The 17702-nt window shown below is 37.4% G+C and overlaps 1 protein-coding gene and 1 long non-coding RNA gene across 5 annotated transcripts in view; both read right to left on the bottom strand.

Moving 5' to 3' along the window:
* LOC6584810 (potassium voltage-gated channel protein Shaker) overlaps positions 1 to 12756 on the bottom strand; it is a 180046-nt gene extending 167290 nt beyond the window's left edge. For both annotated transcript variants that reach the window (XM_015161630.3, XM_015161628.3), the window contains exon 1: positions 11941 to 12756. In XM_015161630.3, the coding sequence (XP_015017116.1) occupies positions 11941 to 12086 (146 nt within the window). In that variant the 5' untranslated portion in view covers positions 12087 to 12756. The remainder of the gene's footprint in view (positions 1 to 11940) is intronic.
* Positions 12757 to 13248: 492 nt separating this feature from the next.
* Positions 13249 to 17702, bottom strand: part of LOC122757871 — a 49441-nt gene continuing 44987 nt past the window's right edge. For all 3 annotated transcript variants that reach the window (XR_006358048.1, XR_006358047.1, XR_006358049.1), the window contains exon 3: positions 13249 to 13526. This is a non-coding gene — a long non-coding RNA (uncharacterized LOC122757871). The remainder of the gene's footprint in view (positions 13527 to 17702) is intronic.

The raw sequence follows: 17702 nt of genomic DNA, 5'->3' as shown, positions 1-17702 counted from the left end.
TTAATGGCATTCCCGATGGGATTTGTGTTAAGGTAGCATAAGCTCTCTGAGCGCAGCATTCCATTTGATTGATAGATTCACTTAATATTGAGTGTATAATACGACTGAATAATATGTGGAAATATATCATAAATTTGATTTCAATCAAATATGAACATGATATTTTTTTGTTGATGTTTATAGCCTGAACGCATTAAAAAATTAATGTCATGAATCATGATAGAAAGGCTCTGTGAATATGTAAGTCAGAGGCAGCAAGAGGCGTGGCAGTATATACATACACTTCGCGTCATCAGGTTAGCGCCCCCCCTTACACTCATTTTCTTTTACGTTTTTCTCTTTGCCTATTGCACGCAACTTCTTGGTTTTTTTTATTTCATTATCATCATATGAGATGTCTCTCATACCAAAAAAAACCGCGAGTGAAAACCCGTTATGTTTTATTTTCTATCCTTCTCTATTTTCGCAAAAAATGTGTGCACTTATTTTGCGTCATCAGATTAGCGCCCCCAAATGCAATTGTAATTATCTTGCTTATTTTGGCAATTACACTCACCAAATTTTTTGTGAAGCTCAAAGTATTCAATATATTTATAGTATGGGTAAAGAAACAGTTTTATCTTTGGTTGAAAATCAAAGATTGAGGCATACTTTGAATCTAGACTATGCAACCATAAAATTGCTGAAAAATCAGGAAAAAACAGAAAACTAAGTGGCAATTTTCTTACAAATAGGGAAAACTATGGAAAAAACTATATATGCGGTAATAATCAAGTGATTTCAGAAGGAAATAGAAGAGCATTAGCTCGAGAAGCTTCGAATTCCCACGAATCGACCACCAAGATTAGGGTTAAAATCAGTGTTAGGACGAGCTTATCAACGGTCTAAAGAGCAATTAAGAAAGTTAATTACTTAAAGAAACAGAATGTAAAAAAAAGACACCAGTCGATATGCTGAGAAAAGAAATACGCATTAATTTTGGCCGGGCGAATATGACGTGGTCTACCCAATGGCAGCATGTTGTCTTTTCTGATGAGAAAAATTGAATTTGGAAGGAACTGATGGATATAATTATTATATCCATGACCTACTCATAGAAGAACATTATTTGGAACGGTTTCCAAGCCGCTGCGCCGGGGGGGTGGTGTGGCATTTGTGTAGGTATCAATATCTTACTACAGCACTTGCAAGCTTCAATTTTTGACATCGCCCATGAACGCATAGGACCATAATATCGTGTTTAAAACTGCTGTTCCGCATTTTTATAACCTGTCTGAAAACCGGCATTAGATTTTCCAGCATGATAATGCCCCAATTCAGACCGCCCGATCCCTGAAGTCCTGGATTCAGGGCCAAAAAATTGATCTCATGGAGTGGCCACCATACTCACTCGACCTTAATATCATTGGAAACGTCTGGGGATGGTTGGTCAGGAAAGTATATGAGTCCGGAAAGCATTATAGTACAAAGACAGAGTTAATCGAAGGTACTGAACACGCTTAATCAACCATATCCTTGAATAATATTGAACAACTTTATAATTCCATTCCTAATCGAATTTTTAAGTAATTTCAAACAAAAAACGGCACTACGCACTACTAATATTACTTAAAAATAACACTAGCTTAAAATACAGGTGTTATTTTTGGTAATTAACTTAAATAAATTGAATTTAGCGCAGGGGGCGCTAATCTGATGACCAAATTTTTGTTACATGTTTTTTGTACATTTTACAAAAAAAAATTTTAAAAAATAATCCTTATTGTTACAGTAGCCATTCTTTTTGTATTTTAAAGAAAAATAAATGGAGTATAATGTAAAAAAATTTCAAAGATGGAGCTCTGCTGGTTTAGATTTTATTTAGCTTTGAGGTTGAGTGTAAAGGGGTTCAAAGAACTAATTTGTCGTTTGCTTACGATAACTCATAACATTTCCTTGTTATCGATAGGAAATCGATAATTTGTTACATATCTTTAATCCTAGCATTTCTTAAATCCTCCTCATAACATTTCTTTGTTATCGATAACATATCGATCATTTAATTTATATCTCTAATCCAAGTTTGAATTCTGCAAAAACTGGAAGATTATTATTATGCTATACAACACTATATTATTTGAAATGTAGGTAAGCAAAGTTTGATGAAATATATATAATATATATATCAAAATATATTTTATACTGGAAGATTCCACCATAACGAAGAATGAAATTTTCCTGACACCTTGACATCAAATTTTTTCTGAATGCCTGGCGTCTTTCCATAAAACCAACGAAAAGTCTTTAGAAAAATGTTACTCGGCTAATGAGATTTCGTTTATGGAAAGATGAGGCCATATCTTGGTGGAAAAAAAAAAATTTGTTTTTTTTTTTTTTTAATTTAAAAAAATAGTTTCTATAGAAGTTAATAATAATAAAGTAATACTAATAATAAAATATTTGTCTTGATGCTCACATATCTCAAATGCCTTAGCTCCCGCCATACTTTTTTCTCTCTCACTTCTCATTCGTCCCCCTTTCTCTCCCACTCCACACCATAGGCTACACATATTCCTCTTTAGCCCCCCACCTCTCTCTCTCTCTCTCCCACACTCGTGTGGCATGCACTTTAATGGCTCAATATTCTCGGCAAGCGTTTCCCCATTTCGTGTTTTTGTGCTGGCTGCATCTAAGCATCCTTTTTGGAGAGCCTCATCTCAATTGCCGAGCACATTGTCGTCAACGTTCACATGGTGCCGCATTGTGTGGCAGACAATGGTTCACGTAGCCGCTGCCGCTGCTGCTGATGCTGTTGCTGTTGCTGTTGCTGCTGCGTGCCACAAACAAAAGCTTCAGGCGCACAATGCACAGCAGCAACAACAGCAACAACAACATCAAGAGAAACAACAGCAACAGCAATGCTTCTCATGCCTGAAAATAAACACACTCACACCCACTCACACACATTCGCACACACTCGCACACACACACACACCCACACACGCCCATACATTCCCAATCAACACACGGCCAAGTGCAGCCCAACTTAACTCAAAGGAATGTGGTAGCGCTCTGAGGTATTTACAAGCAAGGGGGCGTGGCAGTTGCTGCAGCATTGTAGTTTTAAATGCGTTAATTGAGTGCTGCCAATTTTTCTTGCTTTTGTTATTGTTGTTGCTGCTGTTGTTGTTTCTGTTGCCTCTCTGCTCTCAGGCAGTTTTCTTTGGCCATCTCTCGAAACCCACGTCAAGTCTTTAGCCGCTGCCTTTGTCGCCTTTTTATGGCTGCGCCAATTGAAATGTCAGCCAAAATTGTTGGCCAAGTTGTTGAATTGAAATACCCCGGCATGTGCGCGGTATTTCAAGTGGGGCATATGCAAATCGTTCAGCTCCACTGGAACCTTTGTTCGCTGAATGAAAGGCGTTAATGTTACATAATTTCAAATATTACTGTATTACTGTTCGTCCTAAATGAACTTTAGCTTTAAGTCGTTTTTGTGTTTTGAGGATAGATTTTCCTCACTTCTATCATGTCCATAGCAGTGTTGGTTAGGCAATTATCATATGAAGGGTTCTACGAGGTCTGTTAACTGTTTGGCTTGGACGTGCTTTGGCCCATTTTCAATACATGCCCGTTCTGTAAAAGGAATCCATTTCCAATTTTACTACAAAAAACATTTATGATGCCGCAGCTATGCTATACTCTACACCTGGCGTGCTGTGACCTTTTCTTGTACTTGAAATTTGAAGAGGCATAATAAATGCATAATTGGGTAGAGATAGACAGAACCGAAGAAAAATTATCCTAGAAAATTATTCCAGGTACTTCATGGATCGGAAAAAAACCATTAACAAAAGTCTACCTCACATGGGAATTATTTTAAAGTGAAAAATAAATAAAATATTGCGGAAGAAAGTAATTGGTTGTTTGCATCTGTTGCGTAATTCAAGTCATGCTTAAAATATGAAGTTTAACTATCGATTTTTATCGATAGTAAAGAGAAGAGAAAACAACTTTTACTAAGTTTGTTATATAAGAGTACAGATGTAATATTTCAAGGACAGATGGGAGGATACCGATATAAATGCATCGCAACGTCCTGATCAAGAATATGATGTCCGCCACGCCTTCTTCTCCTTGTTACATACCTTCTGCGCAAAACCTTTGAGACCTAATTCCATTTTCAATCGGGCTCACTCGATCTATCAATCTACCAAGCACTTAAACGGATTTATTTACAGTTATGTATGTCGATATATGCTCATAGATCGAAAACAGTCTGATCTTATTCACATTAGCTCAACGAGCAGCTGTAGGGTATCTGGCCGTCGAGCTTAGCCCACTTTCGCGCTGTCCTTTTCAATCGCTTCGCATTGACACTTTGCGTTTTATGACCATCATTAAAATGCCAAATGACCAGCTGACAGGCAGACAGATAGCCTGACAGAGTGGCACACACACACACACACACACACATGCAAGGCCTTCCTGTTGCTGGCAACCGCTCCCCCCCACCCCGCCTCACACCACCCATGGCAACCCCTGAGCCTGCAGTTCGACTGTTCGCTTTAGTGCACTCCAGTGGACGCCCCTTGGCGCGTGTTATGGCCATTGAGGCCGCTTATGCGCTCATTAATTTCGCTTGAGCGAAGTTCAATGGAACTGTCTCACACTTGCCCCACACCCCACATCCCACACCCCACTAATGCCCCGCCCACACGGGCTCGTCCACTTTGTGAGGCTTGCGAATTTTAACTGGCAAATGAAAAATGATTTTAGCGACCCTAACAAATGTGTGGCCCGAACGATTCGCTAACTTGCCAAGTTGCAACAGACGCGGCGTCGCGTGTTGCGCCACCGATAAGCGGCAGTTAGCAGCAGGAGCAGGAGCAGGAACAGGAGCAGGAGCAGGACAAGGAGCAGGAGTGGGCAACGTCAGACGCGGCATTTGCCTAACAAATGACCCCCAATTAGACAACTAAAATGCTTAGCAACAGCTCAGCGAAAAGCGAATATAAATGGAACTGCCCCAACGCTGACCAAGGCACGAATCATCATTTACCACAGCTCAGCCCAGCCCAGCCAGACCAGACCAGCCCACCTTTCTGCTCCTTTCTTACCTATGTCTGCAACATTATAATACCACAGAGATAGATATGTATGTATATGTATATATATTGCTAGATATCTCAGTATCAGCAGCCCTCAGTTCCGTTCTCATTGCTTCCCGTTGCGTGCGAGGCGAGCTGAATGCCAGCATTTCGCTTCAACTCTTAACTTTGGTGCATAAATTCCAGCAATTTGCATTTAAGTTGTGCAAAACTTATTTATGGCGAGCTCCCATTGATTTCTTATGCAAATTTATCTGTAACAGCAAGCTAAAAGCAATTGCATTGGCTTTCCATCAAAATTTCTTTCTCAAATGCTTTAATTTCTAATCTTTTTTGCTTTTGATGCCCTTTTTGAGTCTCTTTTCAAGCAGGGAAAGAATCTCAGTTCGCCCAGACTCTGTGAGTATCCAAATACCAAATACTTCAATCCTTCAAATTCCTTGAATATATTGTATAGGGAAAAAAGAACACTAGTGCTGTAGTCGGCAATGTCCGGTTAAGAGATACTCCGAGTCCCATGCAGAGCTATGCCAATAATTCTTCACAAACTAACCTTTACATATACACACACACACACATGCAAACATACACACACACATAAAAGCAGCGCTCATATATTTTACTAAGGAAAACTAGTTCTTCAACAACTTTTGCTATAGCTGAACTTCCCTCAATTCAGAGCCTGATAATGACAGTCTGAGGTATGGCTTTGCTAAAGCATAGATCTACTACTATTATATAAAATACAATTTTTTTTATTCATTCGGAAGGAAGGATTATTCAAATCTGGGTATTCCCCACGTGAATCTAACTCAGTAAATTTCTTCAGTCTTCTTTGTGGTCCTTAAACTTCGCTTAAAGACCGAAATAAAATAATCGATTAGTAATGATAAATGAGAGACAGATAGATATGGCACAAGTTATCGATACGACAATGATAAACTCGTATTGCGTATGGTACTCAAGCACATACATGTAAAGTCGCTAGGCTTATGGATTCAAAGATTGAAATGTTCGAGCAAATAGACTGATGGATAGACGGATGAGCTATATACAACTCGTGATCCTGCTCCTGAATATATATATATGTTCTTTATGGAGTCTGCCACCCTGTCTCCTGCTTGTTACATACAATTTCACAAAACCATTTCATCCTGAAGTTTGAGCTAATATAATATACGGTAATTGATATATTTTCAATTATAAGTATATATAATAATATAATATAAGTATATATAATTTTGCCATAGCTAACTAATGAATTCTATATTCAAATTTGCATGTATTCAAATAGCTATCCAAATCGGAGTAGACTATCATGAACAAGAAATCGCTGACCAATAATCATTCCATAGTCAACAGAAAGTTTTTGGAATGCTTATTGAATAGCAACGTTATTTAAAAAATCATATAGAGATTTATATACACAGTTATACACATATAGCATTAAATATAGAGTGTTTTAACTGTCCCTCTGCATTTACATCTAAGAAATAAGTTAAAGTGTAAAATAAAAAGATAAATTTTGTCAATGAAGAATATATAATAATTAGATGTTGCACACATGTTGACAGCGGCAGCAACAGCAACACTAGCAGCAGCAACAACAACAAGCATTTGTAACGAGAGCAGCAACAACACAATTTGTTGAGAGTAAAGTGTTAAATGGGCCGAGATTTTCTGGTAGACTAAGTTAGTTCGTTTAGTATGATGTATAAAGTAAATGCCGCTTCACATCAACAATCTGTGCGTGAGAGAGGGAGAGAGAGGGAGAAAGAGGGAGAGAGCCGCAGCTGCCTTGCTTCAACTAATGATTCGGCACAAAAGCTGCGAACATTTCAATTTCAATGCAAAATAGTTGACTGACTGTCGGCTTGCCAACACACGCGCACACACACACACACATGTGTCCCTCTGTGTGCATGCGTGTGTGTCTGTGTGTGTGCTTGACATTCTATGACCAAAGTATCTTGTTGCGTTGGTGTTAAGTATTACAACTACGTCTATTCCTTCCGTCTGCCACCGTTGGGCGTACAGCGCGACCCTTTGCATAAATAAAGCCTTTCACACACCCAGCCACACACACACACACACACACACACATACACGCACTCATGGGGACGCATACAACTACATTTGAGAGGCTTATAAAATATTCATATGCACATACCAGTCCAATGCTTTTGAAGCTATCAACACACCAACACACACACACACTAACAAACACTCGAGCGAAGGCAACGCCCAAACAAATGGAACAAGTTTTTCGTGCACAATTCAACAAATTCCAAGTTTAGCTACAAAACATGCCACACGTGGCCAATGAAGGATTCTAACGAAACTTATGCAAATTTCACAAATGTTCAACTGTTGCATACAACATAATAACAACACACACACACACACACATGCAAACACACACACATTCGCAACATTCACGCTGAAATTTTCATTGCCTACTTCGAGGCGCACATTTCAATGGCTTGCCCCATGCTTGATCTCGCACGGCTCGGCTCAAGTCGCCGGCTTGAGGCATGCTTCAAGTGCTCCGCACGACGGTCCACATTGCATTCCCATGCCCTTTCCCATACCCATTCCCATTCCCATTCCCAGTTCCATTCTCATTCTCTTTTCAAAGATGACACACAGCCTGACCCGAGCGGGCTAAGAGCCCTTTTCATGTCAGCCTTTGCTGACCTTCGTCGTGCTTATGCATAAATGTGCCCTTTGTTGTTGTTGCTGTTGTTGCTGGTGTCTGCTTGTGTTGGCCTCCTTAGCATGTTTGCTTATATGTAAGCGGCGTGGGCAGCAGCAAATTATGGCCAAAGTGATAAATGTATTGCAACATTTTGCATTTTGCATTTTGCCTTCTCACGAAAGTTTCCAGAGATGCAATTTGAGATGTAAATACATATATATATACCTATATATGTATATGTTTTATGCATGGCCACTCCAACTTATTGTTTGCGTTGCTCTGCCAAGAATCATCTGGGACTCCATCAACATTATTTGCTGCCCAAGAATAATTTTCTGTTTGAGTTTGTGCACTTTATGAGTGATTAGTGAGGATGTATATTTCTCTACTACATAACAATATTAATACATAATTAATAAGCTAACATTAGCTCACTTAATATGCTCCAGAGACCTTTCACTGCCTTCTGCATAAGTATTTCCATCAACATTTGATTCCCATTGACTTTAGGCAGTAAAGGAACTGAATTTTTCAATCAAGTGAAGAGCGTTGCCCCTTTTAATTTCAAGATCTAATCACATTTAAAGCATACTTATACTTACGTTAAGTACACCACTTTCACCTTTGCTGCTGCCATGCATACGTAAGTACGAATCTCTGCTTCTGCAACTTTTCTTTTCATCTTACCTACTTTTCTTTTTTTGCTATCACTTCATTTGAAATCATGGTGCCGCAGAGCTCAATTGAAGCTGAGGCAACTGCAAATGGCGGAAAGTACGGAGCCGGGACTCATATCATTTAGCTAAACTCAATCTGAGAGTCGCCTTCCCAGCGCCGTGAAGCTCTGGCAACGAGAGTTTCCCATTCTGAGCGAGTCGAATCAAGTGGTTGCCCTAGCAGCAGTTGCCCAAGGGTAGCTTAAAACACTCACAAATGTAGGAAAAGCAGGAAAATATATATGCAAACATAAACATAAGCGAAATTCTCATTTTCCATTTGTTTTCAAGTACTTTTCATTAGCCACATTAATGCGCCTGGTCTACAGTTGATAGCCGGAGGCACAGTTGATTGAAATAGCTGGTAATGAAACAGACATTGAGAATGTTATATGCCTAAGTAGAGCTATAAAGATTCTGATTGTTGGTTTCGCGATTTCTATGTCGAAAGCAAATGTTAAAGAAACAGGCATACAAATATTTACGCTATTCAGTTTAAATGATGTAATTTGTATTTCGGTTTTGTGGATACCATACGTTGAAACAAATGGAAATGAAACACATTTAAATATGCGATATAGGCAATTGCAATATGATTTTGATAATGAAATTGAATTGAATTTTGATTGAAATTGCTGGAAATTTATTTCAATCTATTTCAAGAATGAAACAACTGAGAATGAAACACGCTGAAGTACTAACAGATTAAGCGACTTATGCACTATAAGCGATGGAATTACCTGGAAGTCAGACCGATATTGGTACTTATACGTTACATTGAAACGATTGGAATTGAAACACATCTAGGTATTTGTATGGTACATAATGTATGTAAATGAAACATTATCAGAGTTATGTAGGTGGTGAGCCCATTTCGAATTCGACTTTACATTGACTTAAAAATACTGGAAATGAAACACGCTGAAGCATGAAGATGATAGAGATTAAAGACGCGGAAAGTCTTCAAAGTCTCTGTTTAATCTGTCAAATCCATTGGGTCAGTTGGGGAAATCCAATGAAAACGATATCGAAAATGAAAATGCAAATAGGACAAATCATTCAGGAATGAGACAAACAATATTGACTTTCCAAGGAAAACAAGACGGGCTTTAAAATTTTAAAAGGCTGCATTGTATGCTCATGGCGATGCTATAGAAATATTGTGATTAACTGTGTACTACAACGAAACGAAGCAGAGCTGGACGTACAGATACCCTACATATTTGGGACCAATCAGCTATCCAACTGCAATCGCTCTGCTTGTATAGCTACACCCAGACCTGAAGCAGATATAAATCTATATATCACTCCGCACTATGATGTATATCTAGTTGCCATTAGCTTAAGCTCTGAAAGGGTATATACAACATATAGATATCACACTACTCCTACTACTATATACGTAGATCCAGTCCCCATTAGCTTTAGCTCTGCAAGGGTATGCAATAGTCGTTTGACCTTTCCCACCTGTTTGCATTAAATATTGAGCACAATAAGCGAACGCAGAGCAGCGCACGGCAAGCCATTTGCCCAGCGTCAATATGGTGGTGCGGGCGTGGGCTGGGCGTGGGCTGGGCGTGGCATAATGGCAGCATGTTGCTGCATGCAACATGGAAATGGAAATGGATTGCAGCAGCGAGCAGCATGTACGTAAATCCATTTATGCTTCAGCGCATTTATAGCCAATTTTAAAAGCCCAAAGAGCCGCAGCGCCGCTGCTGTGGTGCACTGGTGCTGCTGTGGTGCAGCCAGGTGGCCGGACAGTTGCGTTGATTTGTGTCTGCGAGAGAGTGCGGCGCAGTTACAATTCAATGTACTGCACCATGTAGACCCATTGCTTTTCATTAACAATAAGCAGAAGAGACAGAGTGAGAGAGAGAAAGAGAGAGAGAGAGAGAGAGAGCGAGAGTGAGCCAGAATCAGAGCCAGAGTCAGAGCGAGTGCGACAGATTTGGCCATTTAATTGCGCAATTGCCGCATGTTTTACGACTACTCACTCGAAGCCCCCACACATTCGTATGCATATTCACGCACCAAGACACAATGTTGCATGCCTCCGCTCACAGCAAGCAGAGTGTCGAGTGCGTGCCTGCACGTAAAAAGTTTGCTTGCCCATGGACGTCCAGCTATGCGAAATGTTGCTTATCAGCGCAAGCTGGGAGGAGGTGCCAGGAGGAAGAGGAGAAGGAAGAGGAGGAGGAGGAGGAGGAGGAGGGGACGGGAGATGCCTCTTACATGGCAGCTTAGACATTTTTGTCTTCAGTCAGCATTTTTTCCGCTCTTTATGATTTGCCTTTTTCACTCTGCTCGAAAACGCAATTTAAATTTTCGAAATTGTTTTCCTCTCTTCCTAAAGAAACGCAGCTAGCCCGAAGTTAGATGGATAGTTAGACTTTGTTCGTAATACAGAAATGCCCTATATACATGACAGCTGACTGCTGCTAATTTCAATAACATTATCTTGATTTAAGGCTGAACCTTACAGCCCATATAAGCCAGTCAACACAATGATCTGCAAGGATTTTTACAGTAACTCACATGCCAAATGTTGGGGATGTAGTTTTATATCTGCAATTTATATAGTTTTACTCTAATTTCCACACGTAGACTCAGCCAGCATATCTTTTTGATATTAGGGTTTCAACACGATTATATATGTATATGCTAAATATCATGTCTCTAAAAGCTTAAGAAACAGTTTTCCTGATATACAAGATATATTTTTCCGATCTCCCACGCCTCTTGACCGCATATCAGGGACACCTTAAAACCGTTCAGACAAGGGTTGGATTATCATGTATACAGAATAAGCAATAGGAAAATGAAAGACTATTAAATTCCATAGAGCGCGAAAAAATTAACAGAATCACAACACTGTTCCATGAAAAACTCATAGTCATTTAGTATTCTCATATGGAATATGGATTAGCTAGTTTGCGTATTTACTAGCACAGAAATATGTAGCTCTTCAGATTTTGAATAGCATTAATGACCACAAATTGTTCTGCCGAACAACTGGACATTTTAGGTATACTTAGAATGGAGTCAGATTGATTGAATAAAATGAGTATTCATGATATAATTAATGCATTTCCCGAAAGCAAGTGTAGAAAACGACGTGCTTAAAATGCAGTTAGAGATATTATTACATTGTGACCAAAAATGTTGTATGCAAAATATAAGTTTGTATTTCAGTCGAGTAAAAGAAGTGAATGGAAGTGAAAAAGGGACCCCCAAATTGAGAGTTGCCTAGGGGCCCGTTAAGGGTCAATCCGGCCCTCATATGTACATATATTCAAAGTTTAAGGTCAAGAATTTGCACAAAACCAATATACTCATTGCACTTGCGTGAGCGAGCATTAAAATTGCAATTCGCAATGGCGCAAAGATACACGAAACTATCGATAACAATTGAGGCAATCTAAGCTGTACTCACTGATTCAAGTTGCGCTCGTTGGAGCCGCTCTGGCTTTGCACATTGTCCGTGTGCCGTCGCTCCTTGTGCACGATGCCCATCAGCTTCATCCATGGATTGTTCTGGGAGCCATGGCCTCCCATGCCGCCACTCTGCCACATCGTCATCTTGGCGTTTGGTGCGTGGTATGGGCTGTGACAGCTTTAGCTCAAAACGAACGGCGATTTAACCGGGCCTTAGAAACCTGACGAACGCGACGATAATTGCATAGATTCAAGGATGTTTTGTTGTTGGCTTTCTTTTTGGATTTAGTATTATTTTTTTTTGTTTTTTGTTTTTTTTTTGTTTTTGGTTTTAACTTTTCTATTAAAAATTTTCAATTATGTTGTGCTAGAGTGTTTTTTGTTCTCAGACAGACTCGAAAATTGAAGGGAGAAGCGTTGCTGCTGTGGTTGCTGACAGCAGCAGCATTAAAATTTCTGTTGCATACCCTTAGGAGGCGCACATAATTTTATGGCCCGCAACAATTTGATATCTTGGATGGAATTTAGCTCAGAGTTTATTGTGGCTCAGTTTGCTATTGTGTTGTTCCTTGGCTTATTTAATTGTTGTTGCTTGTTGGTGTTGTTGTTGTTGTTGTTGTGGGCGGCTGGCGTTGCGTTCTGCGTTCTTGGCTTATAATTTGCTGAATTTTCTAATTTGCCTAACTGGAATTTTGCCTTTCTTGGTTCATTTATATATATATATATATACTATATATATACATGTGTTTCTATAGCTCTTCAAGTTTTGCGGTTTTTGGTCATTTAGCTTTTATTTTTGTATGGTTTGTTTTATTTTATTTTTTTTAAATTTAATTTTTTGTTTGCTATTTTTTGGCTCGATTTATCCTTTGTGGCTGCTTCGGTTTCGTTTTGTTGTTTTAAAGCTTTCGTAATTTTTGCATTTTTAATTAAAAATTTATTATTTATTTAATAATTATATTTTGTTGTTGTTGTTGTTGTTTTGTCACATAATGTCTAAAATTAAGAATCACAATGGCGTAAATTGGGTTTTTTTTTTTAAATTTATTTATTTAATTTATTATTTCGTAGCTTTAATGTTAAATTTACTATTTCAATTTGTAACTAGTATTAATTTAATAATTCTCGTCTTGTTAACCATTTAATGCTAATTATTGTTAAACGTTTTGTATTCTTGCTTTGCTATTTGTTGCTGTTCGGCTAGTCAAACGTAATTTAGTTAATTATATTAATTTTGTATCGCTTATTAGTTGTTAATTCATTAATTATTATTGCCTTGCTGTATATAATCTTGTATATATATATATTTTTTTTTTTTAGGATTTTTTTGTTTGCTTTTATTTTTTTATTTTTACTACGTTTCTAGCTAAATTGCGGCTGGCCTTGATTTCTCTTTTGTTTTTGTTTTATTTGTATTTGTTTTGTTTTCTTTTTTCTTTTTGGCTGTTGCTTATTATCTTCTCCGAGTATTTAGTAAAAAAAACTTGAATAAATTTTCACATTTATTTTTTACTCATTGCTCAGTTTTCTAATCATTGCATTGGATTGACGATATGAATTTGATATCCGGCATATAGACAGCGGCTGCAAAATATATAATATAGCACATATATTAATAACAAATATAGGTAAACGTATAGTTATTTATAAGTATATTATAGCTATATATATATACATAGTTTAATAATTCACTAGTATTATAATAAATACTTTATTTTATTTTTTTATTTTTATTTATTTTTTTTAAATTTAATTTACATTATTATGTGAACTTCTTCGCTTATAGATAAGTATAAGAAAAAGTATGTAGCAATACTGAAGAAATTATTGAATATTATTAAGTCATATATGTATATATGTCATATATTGTATTTTGGACTCTGGTATAGAAACTCTTTGGATTGCTCAAAATATTTTTATGAATTATGCACAGCAATTATAAACATCCCTAAAAAGCCTCTTGTGTAAAAGGCTTTTTAGTCTCGATGTGATTCCCTTTCTAATTTAATCAAAACCAAATACAGTAGAAACCGGCTATAATGACGCTCAAGGGACTATAACCATATAGGCTTACTTATATAAGTTTGTCTAGGCACCAGTTGGTATAACCGGACACTATTGTACATACAAATTCAGAAAGCAATAATTTATATATAGACATACATATATATTTTTATATGTATACATACGTACTTCTTTATCAGTTGTGTGTGTGTGTGTGTTTTGTGTATAAGCTGTTGTCCAGCTCGACTGACAGTTTTATCAACAAAGTAATAGAATTTAAAGGAAAAGCCAGAAGCAACGCAGACAAAGCCTCGCTGAGCTGCTGATTAGATTGTCAATCGTTGCAATGGTCAACAAAAAATTATATATATTCAAGGTATACATACGATATACTCGTATATACAATATATATGTATATAGTCAGCTGCTGTGAAGATAAGTTAGGATAAGATGGAGATAAAGTGAACGAACACGCTGTGTGTGTGTGTGTGAGCGTTTGCAATGCCATCAATATCACAGAAGCTCATTTTGAGCTTTTCCCCAAAAGAAAATGTGTAATGTGTCTTTTTACTTGCGGCAGTTGGTTGCCCACAGACTTTGACTATATAATTATGAAATCGTGCCAAAAAACTGACCAGGCAACGCTTGCCAACACACACATACATATGCATGGATATTAAAGTAAATTGACTGTAATTAATAATCGTTACACTTTGCAAGCGACTGCCTCAGCCACTGTGCATAGGCAAAAGAGCGAGAGAGAGAGAGAGGGGGAGAAGGAGAGGGAAGAGCGAACGTGCCTGCATTGACTGCCTTTGGCAAGCTGCCCGCTTAACTGGCTGGCAATGCTCCATGCTCCATGCTCCATGCTCCATGCTCGAAGCCACAACAGCATCAGCCGCCGCAACAGCCAACGGCAACTGCACAGCCACGCGAACAGCAATTTGTCAAGAAGCTGACAACAACAACAATTTATATGAAAAAATGCTGCTCAAGGCGGCGAGGCGAAGCGCAAATACCCTTTTTATTTAGACTGATCCAGCAGAGAGATAGACAGGCAGTCAATATATGTAGTTATCAATCACAACAGATGGAGACTGAAAGGAGTAGTCCTTTCTCGTAGTCTATGTAGATCCTCGGCACAATTGAGTAATACTGTAATACTATACTGTACTATAGAGCAGCTTGGCAATTATAATAAATAATATAATATAATATAATAAATCAGGCTAGAAAATATTTCATGCCCACACAAGGTTCTTTAACTACTTGGTATATTAAAATATTTTTCACAAAAAGAAAACCAACAAACTACATATTATATTATTTTCATTTATATTTACTCTTAAAATATTTTTTTATTTATATTTGAATATTTTTTCGGTATTCCATACTTTGTATATAACAATATATAATATATATTAAATACTTAAATATACAAAATAAACATTTGTTGGCATCATTTATACGTTAAAATCATGTTTGAACCGTACAAAGTATGCCATCAAGCGCATGGACTCATTGTAAGTGTATGCGAAAAAAATTACATGAAAATTAAAATGAATGGGGTAGCTGGGAAACTGCAATGCTTCAACTTTAACCCGACAGAAAACCGAAATGTGTAAATTCTGAAAACTAATAGAACTAGACATATCTACATATTCATACATATGTATGTTTAAATATATGTACACAAGTATGTTCACAAATATAGATGAAGTTGTATTATATGCAGGGACCGTAACGATTATAACTTTTATAGGAAAAAATTAAAAAATAATTATTATTTTTTGATAAATTAAAAAAAAAAATTATTTTTAATAATTAAAATTGATTTTTATGATAAAAATCAAAAATAATTATTACAAAACAATTTTATATAAAAATCAAATCATAAGTCTTATTTTTGATTTTTATAATAAAAATCAATTTTAATAATTAAAAATAATTTTTCTATAAAAAAATTACCAATAAAAGTTTATCCTTTTTTTGAACTCGCCATAAAAAAATATCCTTATGTGTGTTTTCCTCTCTCTTTTTGGGAATACTTTTGAACCTCAATTTTTTTAAATGCGTAACACTTATTTAAGGTCCCTGATTATATGCATGACTATTTCGAAACACTTAGCATGTTTACTTTTTCAATGAGTCTCTGCATAACGGAACATTTGACTCCATTTCCCTATCCCTGTCTGTCTCTATCTTTCTCTCTCCATTCATAAACAATTTAACTTCAATTTAGCTCTGTTTTATTTTTCTCCTCTTTCATCATCTCTACGATTCTTTCATCTCTCCTTTGCTTTCATCTTCGATTTTCTCTCTCTTATTAACTTTCTTCTCATATCTTACATACTTTGCTAACATTTTCATTTTCTATTCTCTCACTCTCTCTCGCTCTCTGCCACACTCTATCTCTCACTATCTCTCACACTTTCATTCACTTTTCTACCCTCTCTGTCTCTCTTAGTCTCTCTCTCCCCCTCTCTCTCTCTCTCTTTCTCTCTCTCTCTCTCTCTCTCTCTCTCTCTGCATTTTTGCAATCTCTCCTTTCTTTCATTTTCTCCTCTCCGTCCTCTCTCTTCCACCCTCTTTTATCACATGTTCTTTTCTCTCTACTTATTCTTTTATTATTATTTTATAATTTTCCCTTCCTCCGGATCCCTTTATATTGTATTCTTAAGCGATTCATAAGCTTTGCTCAGTTATGCAATCAAATCTTGGCTATTTCTGGTTACATTTTCTTTTCACTAACTATGAAAGCTGAACTACACTTATATTATGATTTCCATACATATGTTTGTGAATGTGAAATAAATTGAATTGGAGCTCGCATATGCTAGGTGCACTGCAACGTTGATAAATACAAATTTAAATTGGCTTTCACACAGTTGCGTCAATTTGGGTTAAGCTGCATTACAAACAGAGCTCGATCCAGTTGAGTTGAGTTGAAGCTGAAGTTCACGCTGCTGCAGACAGCTACAGCATATATATATATATATATATGTATGTATATATATATATATATATATATATACACTTACATTTACATTTATATATATTACATTCACGAATTGTTGACACATTGCAAAGTGCGCTGAGGCGTGCTGCATTCAGAGTGAAGGCAGATGTATCTATGACTGTAACTGCTGTCGCGCTTGTCCTTTGTCCTGCGTCCCTTTGTCCGACGTCCTTTGTCCTTTGTCCTTTGTCGTTTGTTCGCCTGTCGTCAACCAGCATCGCTTCAGCTCAACGATCTGTCAACGTCAACGGTGCGTATGACAAATTTTATATTGCGCTGCCAACACTCCAGCTGAAATGCTTCAGCTGCCCGCAAATGAAATGATAGCAAAAACGAAGCTAATTACGCATACGGCTTTATCATTATTGGGCATGCAAACAGTATTTCTTTCTTTCATCTACTGCCTCATTCCCTCTCTCTCTCCTCTCTCTCTCTCTCTCAGTCTCTTCTTATACGCCGCCTCATATACATGTGTGCTATAAATATATGTATATGCGTATGACTGACTGTCATATATATCACTGCGTAGCTGGCAGCTGGCACCAGCTTTGTCACAGCTTACAGCCAGGATTATGCACTGCCCGCTGCAGTCAAATATTTAACTCAGAGCCATGCATAACAGCAGCAGCAACAACAGCAGTAGCAGCAACAACAACTATATCAGCCGCAATAAATTACATTTGAAGTGTAATATTTTGTTTTTGCTCTGCTTTTGCAGCAGCTTTTTGTGAAACTTA

The sequence above is a fragment of the Drosophila mojavensis genome, unplaced genomic scaffold, assembly GCF_018153725.1.
Source record: "Drosophila mojavensis isolate 15081-1352.22 unplaced genomic scaffold, ASM1815372v1 contig_136, whole genome shotgun sequence".
In the NCBI taxonomy this organism is placed as follows: Eukaryota; Metazoa; Arthropoda; class Insecta; order Diptera; family Drosophilidae; genus Drosophila; species Drosophila mojavensis.
Note: the sequence above shows the minus strand (reverse complement) of the source record. Positions and strands in the feature narration are given on the sequence as shown.